We start from the raw sequence: 13,896 nt of genomic DNA, 5'->3' as shown, positions 1-13,896 counted from the left end.
AGAAGCCACGGGGGTAGCACAGGAAAATGGGGGAGTGGGAGACACAGGGGGAGCGCAGGACAAAAAGGGGGAGCACACGACACGGGGACAGAGGAGGACACATTGGGGACAGAGGGGAACAAACTGGGGGCAGAAAAAGGGACAGAGGAGAACAAACAGGGGGCAGAAGGGGGCACATTAAGGACAGAAGGGGACACAATAATTGGGGGAGAACATGTACACAACGCTCCTAGACCAATGGATGCACCGGGTTTAGTTTATTTTTTTCCCCCAGGTTTTTGCCCTCTAAACCTAGGTGCATCATATTCCATATAAATATATATATATTTCAATAATTGAAGGTGCATTGATTGTGTAAATATATTAGGGTCACATGTGTTAATCCATTACATCAAACCCGACCAGACTCACCTCTTCTAACGTTCTGCATATGGCTTTGGTTTCCACTATGGTTCGCACATGCTCCTTTATTTTGCGCAAAGCTATGTCAAGCTGTTGCGGTAGGGCTAGATTGGAATCTGGCATGTCTCCTGCAGCTTCTTCAAACTATGTTACAAAGATTAGAAAAGGAGGAAAAGCAACCATTAGTCTGCTTCAAAAAGATCAATGCCGAGAGATTATAAAAGTTGCTTTTTCTGACTTTTATCTAAAAAATAATAATACTGGTCACTGCCGCAGCATGATTAAACAAAGCAACTGCTCTAACTCCATCCCATCTAAACTAGCTATTTGAAAGTGTAAGACCTCATTCACATCTGGTGCGTACAAAACCGCGTAAAATCGCGTTTTAGTGCACATTTCAGTGTGTTGCGATGTGCTTTTTTTAAGCATGTTTTGCTTATTGTAGTAGTTGTCAATAAGTATTTTTATTTTCAATTGGGGTAAAAAATGCATGCGCTTCTATGCGCTAAAAAAGCGCACCCATTCACTTGCATTGATGTGTGCTTTACAGTTCAACGCACAGCTCAGCGCAGCGCATAGATGTGAACCAGGCACATTGAATTACATGGGAAAATCAATACCTTGCAAAACGTAAAGCACACAGAAACGGCCCTGATATGAACGAGGCCTTACCTGTTTTAAAGAGTGTACAAGCGAGCTTACCAGTAATCTGTACTGCATTTGCATTATCTGAACCTAGTTTTAAAACATTTTAACTGTACTTAAAGAGACACTGAAGCGAAAAAAAAAAGTATGATATTATGATTTGTATGTGTAGTACAGCTAAAAAATAAAACATTAAGATCAGATACATCACTCTAATTGTTTCCAGTACAGGAAGAGTTGAGAAACTCCAGTTGTTATCTCTATGCAAACAAGCCATTAAGCTCTCCGACTAAGTTAAGGTGCCCATACACTCGTCAGATTGGCAGCAGATAGATAAGAAATGCATCTGATGATCTATCTGATGCGTTTTTAGAACATTTTTTACCAGGATAGAATTCCAATAGATTTCAGTTTGAAATCTATTGAAATTCGATCTGATGGCATTTTTTTGTCATCAGATTTCCATTAAGGCCAATGCAAACTGATAAGCAATCTCATTAGATCGACCTAAATTTTCCACCCTGCAAGTTCGATGGAAATCCATCGAAATCGGCCGTCGATCGGTCGATTGGCCAACCGATTTGCAATCGATCGATCGATCGGGATCGATCGGTCGGCCAGAAAATCGGCTGAGTGTATGGGCTGCTTTAGTCATGGAGAGGGCTGTTATCTGACTTTTATTATCTCAACTGTAAGTGAACTGTTTACTTTTTTTCTGCTAGAGGAGAGGTCATTACTTCACAGACTGCTCTGAAAGAATCATTTTGAATGCTGAGTGTTGTGTAATCTGCACATATTATAGAATAATGCAATGTTAGAAAAAACACTATATACCTGAAAATAAAAGTATGAGAATATTTTCTTTGCTGCTAATCTTCTAGAAATTATTCATAGTACACAACCAATTCATTATATCATATTTTTTTTTTTCGCTTCAGTGTCTCTTTAAATAAAACAGCAGAAAAATAACAGCATGCTACAGATAGTTTACACTAAGGCCACTTTCACAGTGCGACGTTAAAGTCACACGTTAGAAAATGTTTTAACGTGGACTAACGCACAGCAATACTAAAGTTTGTGCGGCATTCACAGTGCACACGTTGCGTTTGTGTGTAACGTGTAGCAGTATTAGATAGTACTGCATGCTGTGCGTTATACACGTTATTAACTGCGTTGGACTGTTTGCACATGCTCAGTAATGACCTAAACGCATACTTTTCATTGCCTGTATGCTCTACTGTATGCGACGATAACGGGGCATAGAGTTGCGTTGTGACATTTTGGGATGTTGCGTTGTTAGTTTGCTTTGCGACTTTAACGTCGCATCAAAACGCAACGTCCCACTGTGAAAGTAGCCTAAAACAACTCATCATCCGTCAGTATTCAGTGTGTGCAAAAGTGCTGCAGAGGGATGATAATCAGTGGAGATCAGCGAGGCAAAGAAACCTAAAATTAGAAGCATTGGGGTCCTCTTTAAAAATAAAAAAAAAATTTCACATTTTGACAGGAACTAATACACACTGCAGTTAGGTTACTATCAGTATAAACAAAAAGTAGCATTTTATACCATACATACTGGAAGTGACCTGGTAATTAAAACCGCTTATTGTTTTTTTTACATCACGATATTATTACGATATTAACCATTTCAGCCGTCAGTCGTTTTTAACCTTATGCATCCGAGCAATTTTTACTTCACATTCATTTGCCAATAACTTAATCACTACTTATCACAATGAATTGATCTATATCTTATTTTTACCGCTTATTAGGCTTTTAGGCTTTCTTTGGGTGGTACATTTTGCTAATAATTATTTTTTTTTAAATGCATTTTAACAGGAAAATTAAGAAAAATGGAAAAAAATAATTATTTACTCATTGCAAATTATTTTTTTCTAAATGCATTTTAACAAGAAAATTAAGAAAAAATGGAAAAAAAAAATCATTATTTACTCATTGAGAATTATTTTTTTCTAAATGCATTTTAACAGGAAAATTCATTATTTACTCATTGTTTTTGGCCATTATAGCTTTAAAATAATACATGCTTCCATAATTAAAACCCACACATTGTATTTGCTCATTTGTCCCGGTTATTACACCAATTAAATTATGTCCCTATCACAATGTATAGCGCCAATATTTTATTTGGAAATAAAGGTGCATTTTTTTGTTTTGCGTTCATCACTATTTACAAGCTTATAATTTTAAAAATATTAGTAATATAATCTCATGACATGCATATTAAAAAAGTTTAGACCCTTAGGTAACTATTTATGTTTTGTTTTTTTCTTCAAATTGTAATTTTGTTTTTAAGTTAAAAAATGTTATTTGGGCATTTTTTGGGTGTGGGGGTAAACAGTTAATTTTAATTGTAATTTATTGTGTTTTATGTGAAAAAAATGTATGTACATGTAGTTTTACAATCTTTTACAGGTTTTTTTTTGTGTTTTTTTTTTTTAAAAATTCCAATCTTGTAAGCGAGCACTCTCGCTTACAGTGAGTATAAGGAAGACGAGTTTTGTTTTTTTTGGTCAGAAAGACGGCGGCTTCTTATAAGAAGCAGTCGGTCTTTCTACCAGCGACTTAGATCAACGAATGGGAACTATGTTCCCATTCATTGATCTCCGGGCTAACGGGGTGCAACTCGGGAGCATGCGGGAGCACGCAGCAGTGCAACAGCAGCCGTCTGGACGTGACAATCACACCCAGGCGGCTAAAATGGTTAATGTATAAATGTAGTCAGTGTCTGCCCATTGAAACATCTTTTGTCATCCTGATCTATATTCTGAAATTTGCCACAGGTAGTGACATATTTAGTCATGTCAGGTGCATCTCTGTGGAATGTTTGCTTCTGAGAATCCCTGGTACCCCAGGATGCTTGGAGGGGTGTTCACACAGCTAATTAGCCTAGGTATCACTGGGAGGGGTAGGGTTACATACAGCAATGCATAGATATAGAAATGTTTCTGATGCTGAAACCAGGAAAATTACTGTAAAAGTAGGCATCCAGAATATCTTACTGCATTCTACTATATTCCTGACCTTCCCAGATGTGAATGTCACTGTTAACCACACTACCTTTCACCCTACCTCTCAAGTCCGCAGTCTGGGTGTCACCCTGGACTCCGCACTCTCCTTCACCCCCCACATCCAAAACCTCACAAAGTCATGCAACTTCCACCTTCGTAACATCTGCAAGATGCACCCTTTCCTGACCTCTGCCACCACCAAACTCCTCATCCATGCCCTCATAATTTCCCGCGTTGACTACTGCAACGCCTTTCTGTCTGGCCTCCCTATGACCCGGAATTGCCCTGCTGCAGTCCGTCATGAATGCGGCAGCCAGAATTATCCACTCCTCCCATCGCTCCACCACGGCAGCTCCCCCCTGTGAATCCCTCCACTGGCTTCCTATACAGTCCAGAATCAAATTCAAGATACTGTGTCTGGCCTACAAATTTGTACACAAAACCTTCCCAACCTACATTTCCAATCTTACCCAGAGGTACACGCCTAGTCAATCACTCCGCTCCTCCAATGAACTTCACCTGACTGCCCTCCGCATCACCCAATCCAATGTACGCCTCCAGGACTTCTCAAGAGCTGCTCCAAAACTATGGAACTCCCTACCTCCCCCCATTAGGGTTTTCCCCCTCGTTTAACATCTTCAAGAAGGCCCTCAAAACTCACCTTTTCACTCAGGCCTACACCTCCCCCCCCCCCCACACACACACTAGTGCTCTAAACCCGCAGCTAAACTCTGGACCCCTACCTTTCGTGTCCCCACCTTTCCCTCTTTTATGCCTTCGGGCAGGACCCTCCTCCTTATGTCTCCTACCTGTTCATGCACCTACTATCTCCGTACACCCATCCTATGGATCTGAGTGAACTTGCCTAATCTTCATGCTCCCATCCAGTGACTAAGCATTACTTTGTACTCATACTGTGCTGCGTTATCTGGTTTGCATGTTTTCCTGTATTGTCTTATTGCTGTATGCCACTCCTAAATATTGTCTGTACCTTAAGTAATGTACAGCGATGTGCAATATGTTAGCGCTTAATAAATACAATAAATAAATATATGTCATTACAGTGCCTCTTTAAGCACAGTAAGATCAGCATGATGTCCATGTGGCAAGCAACTTTTTTGTATTTTCTTTAAGTCAGCAAAGGCAACTATTTGAGAATTAAAATGGTGTTTCTGATCACGCAACAAACCTTCTGAGCTGTGCTGAGAACTTCATGCTGTTGTTGCTCGTACATGTCCAGCTGGCGTTCCAGTTCTACCTCTCTCTGATCCCAGGCCATCTGACGTTCCTCGTGAAACTTGTAAATTCAAGAACAGAAAGAGTAAATGCTGTCTGCATTATAGACCTGCAAATTAATATACTAAGCTCAGTGCAATTTTATATTACTGTGCCACCTGAGTAAAGCGTTATAACAAGGGGTGACGAGCTGGCCAGCGCCAGTTTCATAGCACCCTGATTTGGCAAATAAATGATCCCCACCTGTATGGCACTTCATCAGGGAGAGAGCGCAATCTACCACCTTGCCCTCACACTTAACCAAATCTTGTCAGAAATATGATCAAACATTGATTATAGAGGAACTCCAGTGAAAATAATGTAACAAAAGGTGCTTAATTTTTACAATAATTATGTACAAATTATTTAGTCAGTGTGTGCCCATTGTAAAATCTTTCCTCTCCCCGATTCACATTCTGACATTTATCACATGGCAACATTTTTACTGCCGGCAGGTGATGTAAGTGGCAGTTGGAAACAGCTGTAAACAGCTGTTATTTCCCACAATGCAACAAGGCTCCCACAGTGTGATGTCAAGACCTCAGTGCTGTGAGGCGCTGACATCATTTGTGGGAGGGGTTTCACCACAAAATCAGCCATACAGAGCCCCCTGATGATCCGTTTGAGAAAAAGGAAAAGATTTCTCATGGGAAAGGGTTTCTCTTTAAGCCACCACTCCTGCAGGATTAATATTATCTGCCCCCTCCAATAACCACTCATTTGATCACAATTTACCATCATGTCTACCTAAGCTGCCTATGTCACACACACTTTTTTTTTTTTAAATATATATACCGGTAATTTAACTATAATAACATTTCCAATTCAGTTTGCAGCGAGCAAAGGAAGGAGAGGGAGTACTTTTAAAAATGTTTGCTTGAAGGGACACTATAGCAACAAATTGTAAAATTTAAAAAAACATGTGTACACGTACCCACATTTGTTTCAGATTACATGTACTCTTATTTATTTATTTTTTACTTCCTGTGCAGCCATCCTCTACAATGGGTATTAATCGGACATCTCGGAACTTCTTACTGACAGATTTGGGATTAGTCCATCTTCTCATGGGAAATTTTGAAAGTTGTTTTAATTTTTTCAAAAGCACTCTCTGGCAGGAATCTATACAAAAGTGAAGGTTAGGGAGCCTACTCATATACACATTATTCTGGTAGTGGGACTATGCCACTGCCATTAAAGGAGTGCTTTTGACTATAGAATAATTCCTGAGGACCCCCTTGAGGAGATGGACTAGTCCAAAACCTATCAGTAAGAGGTCCTCAGTTGGTTGATTATAATGCCTAATGTAATTGACAGCTACAAAGAAAAAAAAAAGTATAGAGTATTTACTCTGGGACAAGTGGACATCTTATGTAGAGTTATAAATATGAATAGTAAATGTTACAGATGTTTGCCATTGTGCCCCTTTAAGTCTTTACAAGGCATAGCATTGTTCTGGAGGGATTTTTTCTTTTTTTTTTCATGAAAGTAGAGATGAAATTTAAGTGGGTTCTAGCAACATTTTATGTATTACACTGATTATCTAGAAGTAAATACAGCACATTCTGAAGCAGGTCTCATTCATGCCCAGTCCTAGGAGTTCTTACTTTGCCTTGTTGAACAAGCTCTTGCTCCAGGCTGGTAATCGTCCGTTCTTGTTCAGAGATCATATTACTTAAATATTTGATTTTTTCCTTCTTTTGATTTAGCTCACGAGTTAGTTTCAGGTCTTGAAGCCGCACTTCCTCCATTTTCTTGTGCCATTCTGTAACCTGTGGATGTAACGTTTCCATATTTTGTGTAGGCAGGTGATATTACATAGGCATCACAGAAATACTGATATCCAAGCAAGCCAATTATGCCTGTCTTAGTCTATGTGTCATGTGGCTCACCAGTGCAATCAATGAGGGAAGGTGAATACAACGACTGATTGGAATTTACAAAGAATATCAGTTATTTTAATGTACCATATAACAGCCCTTCGTCTTCTGTACCAGTTTATAGTTCCCTTAAATTTTCAAATGGCTGTTATGTTTTCCTCCAGCTACAAGATGATAATAGAATAGCACACATTAATTTATTGTAGGCTTACACCCCCTTAGTGACCAGGCTATTTTTTACAATTCAGGCCACTGCAGCTTTAAGGACTCGCTGCAGGGCCGTACAACTCAGCACACAAGTGATTCCCCCTTTTCTGCCCACCAACAGATCTTTCTGTTGGTGAGCTCTGATCACGGCTGCCTTGTTTATTGCTGCCCAGTACAGCGATGCCGTAGATCGCAGCACTGTACAGTGGAAATAGACAGCAGTTTCGCCGCTGGGAGACTGATGACGGAGCAGAGCTCCATCATTCAATCGGGGATGTGCAAGCACCGGCGCGCGCGATCCCCGGCAAAACACGCCCCCAGGACTTCACGACAATTGGCATTACACGGTCCTGGGGCTGCGGCCGCGTTAACGCCAATCGGCGTGACTCGGTCGTAAAGCAGTTAATTTATATACTACTCAGAAAAAGTAAAGATACATACACAATGTTCATCACTAAAAAAAACAAGAACATTTTTGACAGTTTTGGATAGCTGTTGCTGTAAAAACATTCTGCTTAGCTATCTGCTACACAGCATGTTCTGCTGAGGAGGAGACAGGTTGGGGGAGAACAAGTGGGAGTGAACTGCCAGCACCTGTGAGTAGTATAACAATGTCCGTTTTGCATGATTTCAAGCCTGCTCAATCACTAACTGTAAACCAATGAACATCAGGAGATATGTGCATTCATTATGGAAAGGCACCTGAAACGATTATGGACCTTTTTGGATAACCTAATTTGGGATCATGAAAGTGTTCTGTTGGAATATCAACTTAGTTTCCTTTTCTATATCAGTGTAATAATAGGTTTGGAAGAGGCACACCTTGCCGTATGAAGTTGAGTGCAGCATAGCCTGGATGCAAAAGCAACATCAATGTAGTATGAAGTCCAGGATAGGCTAGCACAACAAAAGTAATTTCCAAGGATGTCTATTTATTTTCTATATCAGATAAGAGTAGGGACACCAAGAGCCCAATATGGTGTAGTATGTACTGGTAATGAGGGAATAGTAGAGTAAGTAGAGTAATACTTACAAAACCAGGGTTACCTCCTAGGCAACCACTGTAAAGGCAGGTGGGGAGAACAAGCCTGTCCCCACTCAGGATTAAGAAGTCGCTCTCTGTAGATAGGAAGAAATGTGAGAATTTCTGCCCTTACACCAATGGTGGACTGGTATCGTAACAAAGGAAAAAACGGCCCAAAAGGATAAAATGATCTAAAGTTCTTAAAACATGGATGTGAAGGGGGTGGATCCTTACCCACTCCAAAGGACATGACAAAGGGAACGTGTTAAAGTATAAAACAACATTTATTTATACACTCCAAAAAAGTTTGCAACGCATTTCATGGCGTAACCCCGCTTCATCAGGCAGTGAGACAGGAGTATACCGCTAAAGCCGTCCAAGTCTAATCTGAGCGTCTCTGTGGAGTGTATAGGTAAATTTTGTGTTATACCTTAACACGTTCCTTTTGTTGTGTCCTTTGGAGTGGGTAAGGATCCACCTCCTCCACTTCCATGTTTTAAGAATTTTAGATCATTTTATCCTTTTGGCGCCTCTGTTCTTCCTTTGTTACCTTTTCTATATCAAGTCAGAGTTATTTTTAATAGTTATTTTGGTAGGGAAATTGAGGGACTGAGAGACTGTTTGTCATTAATGTTCTCCAGTCAATTTATGCTGCCTAGGTTTGACAAGCTTACAGCATTTTTTTTATGCATCTTAAAGCGGAATATAACCCTGCATTTCAACTTTGCTCTAAAACATTATTTACAGCATATTATATGCAACCAGCATTTTTTTTTTACTAGACCAGCATTGGAAGGGTTACACACAGAGCTTTAAAGTTCCGTGGATAGAAATGCAGATGCATCCGAAGTTTAGATAGATACATTTAAGTAAACACAATGTACCAAGTGGTGAATGTTGCACACTCTCTGGCTGTCCTCCAGCTCCTGCACAGTCAGAGAGTGTGTGTCACATTCTACACTTGTTACATTGTGTTTACTTAAATGTATCTATCTAAACTTCTGATGCGTCTGCATTTCTCTCCATGGAACTTTAAAGCTCTGTGTGTAACCCTTCCAATGCTGGTCTAGTAAAAAAAAATGCTGGTTGCATATAATATGCTGTAAATAATGTTTTAGAGCAAAGTTGAAATGCAGGGTTATATTTCGCTTTAAGTAGATATAAAAAATGTAATGCGACAAGACGCAGAACATTTGTATTGTGCTTTTCTCCTGGTGGACTCAAAGTGCTTCACGGCTGCATCCAGGATCATTAGGGAGCTTTGGCCAAAGGCTCCTTACTGTTAAACATACTGGCTTGAGCTAGGATTCGGACCCTGGTCAACGGCTCAAATCCTACATTGAAGGCACCAGCCTTACCAGTACGCTATTCAGCTGACTCTGTGGGCAGACCAGTACACTACATGTCATAACCTATAAATCAAAAGAGAAAAGTCCTAGATTTATGGTGGTGTGCTGTCAACGATGACTTAAACAGCTTTGCAAGAGTCTGAACCTCTTACCATATGCTGCACTTGACCTACAAAAATGTACATAATATCTATATATCATATCTATGTATATGGTGAATGTTTGCTCAGTAGGGTGTGAAAACATAAGCGTATGATTACATACATTTATTATATTGAGATATACTACAGGGATTCTTTAACACCAGGAATGACAAAAATAGATACATGACAGTTTACACATGTAGCAGCATATAGAAGCAATTATATGCACATATTCACATCTACTTGGTAAGATGTAAAACAGTAGGAGCAAGGTTATATACATGTACTGTATGGACAAATGCTACTACTGGTATACTATTCACTTTAACCAGGAATGTTGTCAATATTCTGTATTTTTGGAAATCCCACCTGTTATATATAAAGATGTTACCATAAAGGATCTTATGAGCACACAAGATATTGCTAAAAACATCTGGAGTACACATCTAGACTGAACACTATGAAGGATTAAAAACCTTCCTGGAAGACTTCAAAAATATAGTAGAATAATCAAAACCACATTGGTGCTATAATCTCTTCTGCTCTAAAACAGAGACACGTCATGGTTTATATACATAAGAGGCCTTTCCTGCACTTTAAATTAGGTGATTTATCCTCTGTAATGCATAGTAAATGGCAGGAGGTAGTCCAGTACTTTCAACAATTGCATTATATAGATTGAGGGTGTAACAACTGCTGACAAAAATGTTTTAATGCATCAGAGATTTGGGCGCAGCCGGCGCCATCAAAAACTGTAATAGGAATTACGGCTATAGCAGCGCACAGTAACTTTGTTGGCGTCAGAAAACAGAGCTGAAGTTGCTTTTAAAACACTGTAATTCTACATCATCCACGTGGACCTGGAGGAGGAATAGTAATTAACGCTGCCGGGACTTGTGCAGGAGCAGGGTCAGCCATATATTTCGACCGAATCCTGCGCCCAAGTCTCCCAGCGGCAATTTCATTTGTACACGTATCAGATACCCTAGTGTGCAACCTAAAATCTATTAACCCCTCGCACTCTCGCATGCAAATGTTCAAACAAATGAATTCACAGATTCACTCATCCAGGCACAACTGTTATCCCTACAGCTAAGTTAAAAGCCGGGGTTTTAGTTCCGGATTTAGCCCGGATATATGTATTTTTTCTAGTGTGCAACCTTTCTTAATTTTCTGTGCTTTTCTCACACATCCTCTTATAGGATGACACTAGTTGGGTCTTCTTAGTGGCTCAATTTAGATTTTGTTGATGAGAAATTTTTCAGCACGAATAACATTTATAGTAACCATTATACAGACTATGTCAATAGATTATTTTTATCATGGCTGCTGAGAGGCCTACATTAAATTATCACCACTCTTCAGCTACAAATAACTTGTGAATGCAAACAGTAAGGTGTAACTGCTGTATGTGCTGCCATGCTAGATGAGACGCTTTAGTTGCTATGCTACTGGCTGATCAGCTCCTTAGAGTCACTTTAAGGCGCCTTGCACGCTGTGCCGCACCGCATTACTTTTCCCTGCCACATCCCCGCCACAAGGGCCATGCAAGCCTATGGAGACTTGCACACGTCACGCGATACGATGCGGCACACCAGATTGAAATGATTGCAATGCCAACACAAAGGCTGCAGCGCGTTACTGCATGATCTGTGTCTACCGCATGCATTATGTAATAATGCAAGTCAATGGGCGATGCAATTAGAGTGCATGACAGGATCGTGGTGCGACCTGGTGCGCATGTGCAGACCAATGGGAATCCCAGTGAAGTCATTAGCTGGGGGGGGGGGCTATGCATGTGATCCTGTCGCTGCTTCATGGCTTAGGGTCATATGAAGGTTGATTTCTGCGATGCTTGCACCACATCACACCACAATAATAGGTGTGCAAACACCCTAAATGTCACATCTTAATGCAAATTAGGATAAGAAGGGTGCAGTTATAAACTATGTATATCTATACTGTACTGCATTTAGTTTACAATGTGTTCATTTTCAGATTGACCCACCTTCTGAGCTCCTCTGCCATCTTTAAGGGTGGCAATCAGATCCTCTAGACCCTTCAGCTTGAGCTCCAGCTCTTGAGCGCGGGTCTCCATCCGTCTCCGTTCTTCCTGGGCAAGCTGCATTTCACTCACAGTCTTCAGCTTGTCAGCCTGAAGCTCCATCATGGTTTTGGAGAACCTCTCCTGTTGGGCTAATGGGAGTGCGCCACTGAACTGCCTCCTGAGCGACTGGATGGTTTGGCGGAGGTGTTTTGCTCGGTTTCTGCCCTCCAGACGGGCAAAATATAATGCTTGTTCTTTATCATCAATCTTCTGTTCTAAACGCAAACTGTAGGCTTCCAGCTTGTGTAATTTACTAGTTGTGGCTTCCAACTTTGCTACAGCGGTTGACTCGCTGATCTGGAGAGCTACAATTTGTTGGTGTAATTTTGCAATCAATGCCTTTTCATCGGTCTGATCCTATGAAAGAAGAAGAAAAAAAAATAAAGTCTCTAAAATGACATTAATATGACACTGAATGCATCAATTAGGACCTAGCATATGCTAGAAACATAACAGTGTGCTTTATAGTACTATTCCTACTATGTTACAGAGACACTCACTTTAACTGCTCTATAGAAATGGAAAATATTCTAACTTCTTATTCACACCAATAAACTTCAATTTTATGTTTCTGGCTACCTTCCCATCCAATAGTAGATCTAAAAAAGAGAAAGAATCACTCTTTCTTCTGGGGAAAAAGGAACAATGGAACTATCAGCAGTTGATATCACAGTATGCAGAAAACATTTCTGGCTGACAGAAATGGAGAAAGATCGGCTCCGATCCCCTAGTGCAATGCCATATCACTGTATAAGGTTCAGTGTTCTAGGAAAAAGTACTGTAAATTGAATAAAAGAGCAAGTGTTACGCTTGGTGCTATATTCTCCACAGTCAGCACACAATGCGGATTCGGACGTGAAGGAGGTACACACGCTAGCACAAGGAACCAGGATATCCCCAGTTTAGTGGAGGAGAGGACTGACTCCCGTAGGAGATGTGGCGCACAGGGCAGGCGTAGATCCGAGCAACCACAAACAATACTGAAATACAATGGATACGATATTCCTAGCGTATTTACAATTACAGCTATTAATGAAGCTACAAATGACTGACTAACCTATGTAGTTATCGTCGATGAACCGATATATAACATAAGCAAGGAACGCTAGCTAGGAACTGGAAATAATACAAGAAACAGGACTCAGAAGGATTCGCTACTTCTACACAGAAGTGAGCGCAATCCACACAAGGGAACAGGACTAGGAGGGATTCGCTACCTCTACGCAGAAGTGAGCGCAATCCACACAAGGCAACAGGAACAGGACTAGGAGGGATTCGCTACTTCTACGCACAAGTGAGCGCAATCCACACAAGGTAACAGGAGCAGAACTGAGCTAACTAAGCACGGGTGATCACGATACGCGCAACCTACCGAAACGTGCTGGAAGCTGACTGACTGAACACAGGATATAAACAGTTCGTGTACGTATATATCAGCGACACTGATGTATTAACGTAACACGAATACAGGGAAAATAACAAACGCGCTAGTATGCGTATATATTGGCGATGAACCGATATATGATGCAAAGTAGCAAATACTGATAACAAAAGCTGAACTGGAAGGACTCACTGACCCCTTCGTAGGAGTCAGTACAGTCCACACGAGATCTAGGAACGAGGGGCCCCGGACAGAGTAACAGACTGAATCTGAGACTATGATAGCCCATGGAGCACTGCAGGAAGCAGTCCTTTATACTGAGGTCATCCAATGGGAGCAGACATGCAGATTCCCACACAGGTGAATGGTAACAGGCTGACAGCAGGAAAGGGCAGACAATGATATGCAGCCTGCAAGAAAGGAATTGCAGCTCCATTGCAACAAACAATGT

The 13,896-nt window shown here is 40.7% G+C and overlaps 1 protein-coding gene across 4 annotated transcripts in view; it reads right to left on the bottom strand.

Annotated features, from left to right (window-relative positions):
- The window catches only part of CEP290 (centrosomal protein 290), a 272,670-nt gene that overhangs the window by 147,146 nt on the left and 111,628 nt on the right, over positions 1-13,896 (bottom strand). For all 4 annotated transcript variants that reach the window (XM_068276835.1, XM_068276834.1, XM_068276837.1 and 1 more), the window contains exons 30-33: positions 11,966-12,421; positions 6,962-7,126; positions 5,269-5,376; positions 412-546 (exon numbers count right to left, since the gene is read on the bottom strand). In XM_068276835.1, the coding sequence (XP_068132936.1) occupies positions 412-546; positions 5,269-5,376; positions 6,962-7,126; positions 11,966-12,421 (864 nt within the window). The remainder of the gene's footprint in view (positions 1-411; positions 547-5,268; positions 5,377-6,961; positions 7,127-11,965; positions 12,422-13,896) is intronic.

This window comes from Hyperolius riggenbachi, chromosome 3, assembly GCF_040937935.1.
Source record: "Hyperolius riggenbachi isolate aHypRig1 chromosome 3, aHypRig1.pri, whole genome shotgun sequence".
Classification (NCBI taxonomy): Eukaryota; Metazoa; Chordata; class Amphibia; order Anura; family Hyperoliidae; genus Hyperolius; species Hyperolius riggenbachi.
This window is presented reverse-complemented; position numbering and strand designations above follow the sequence as displayed.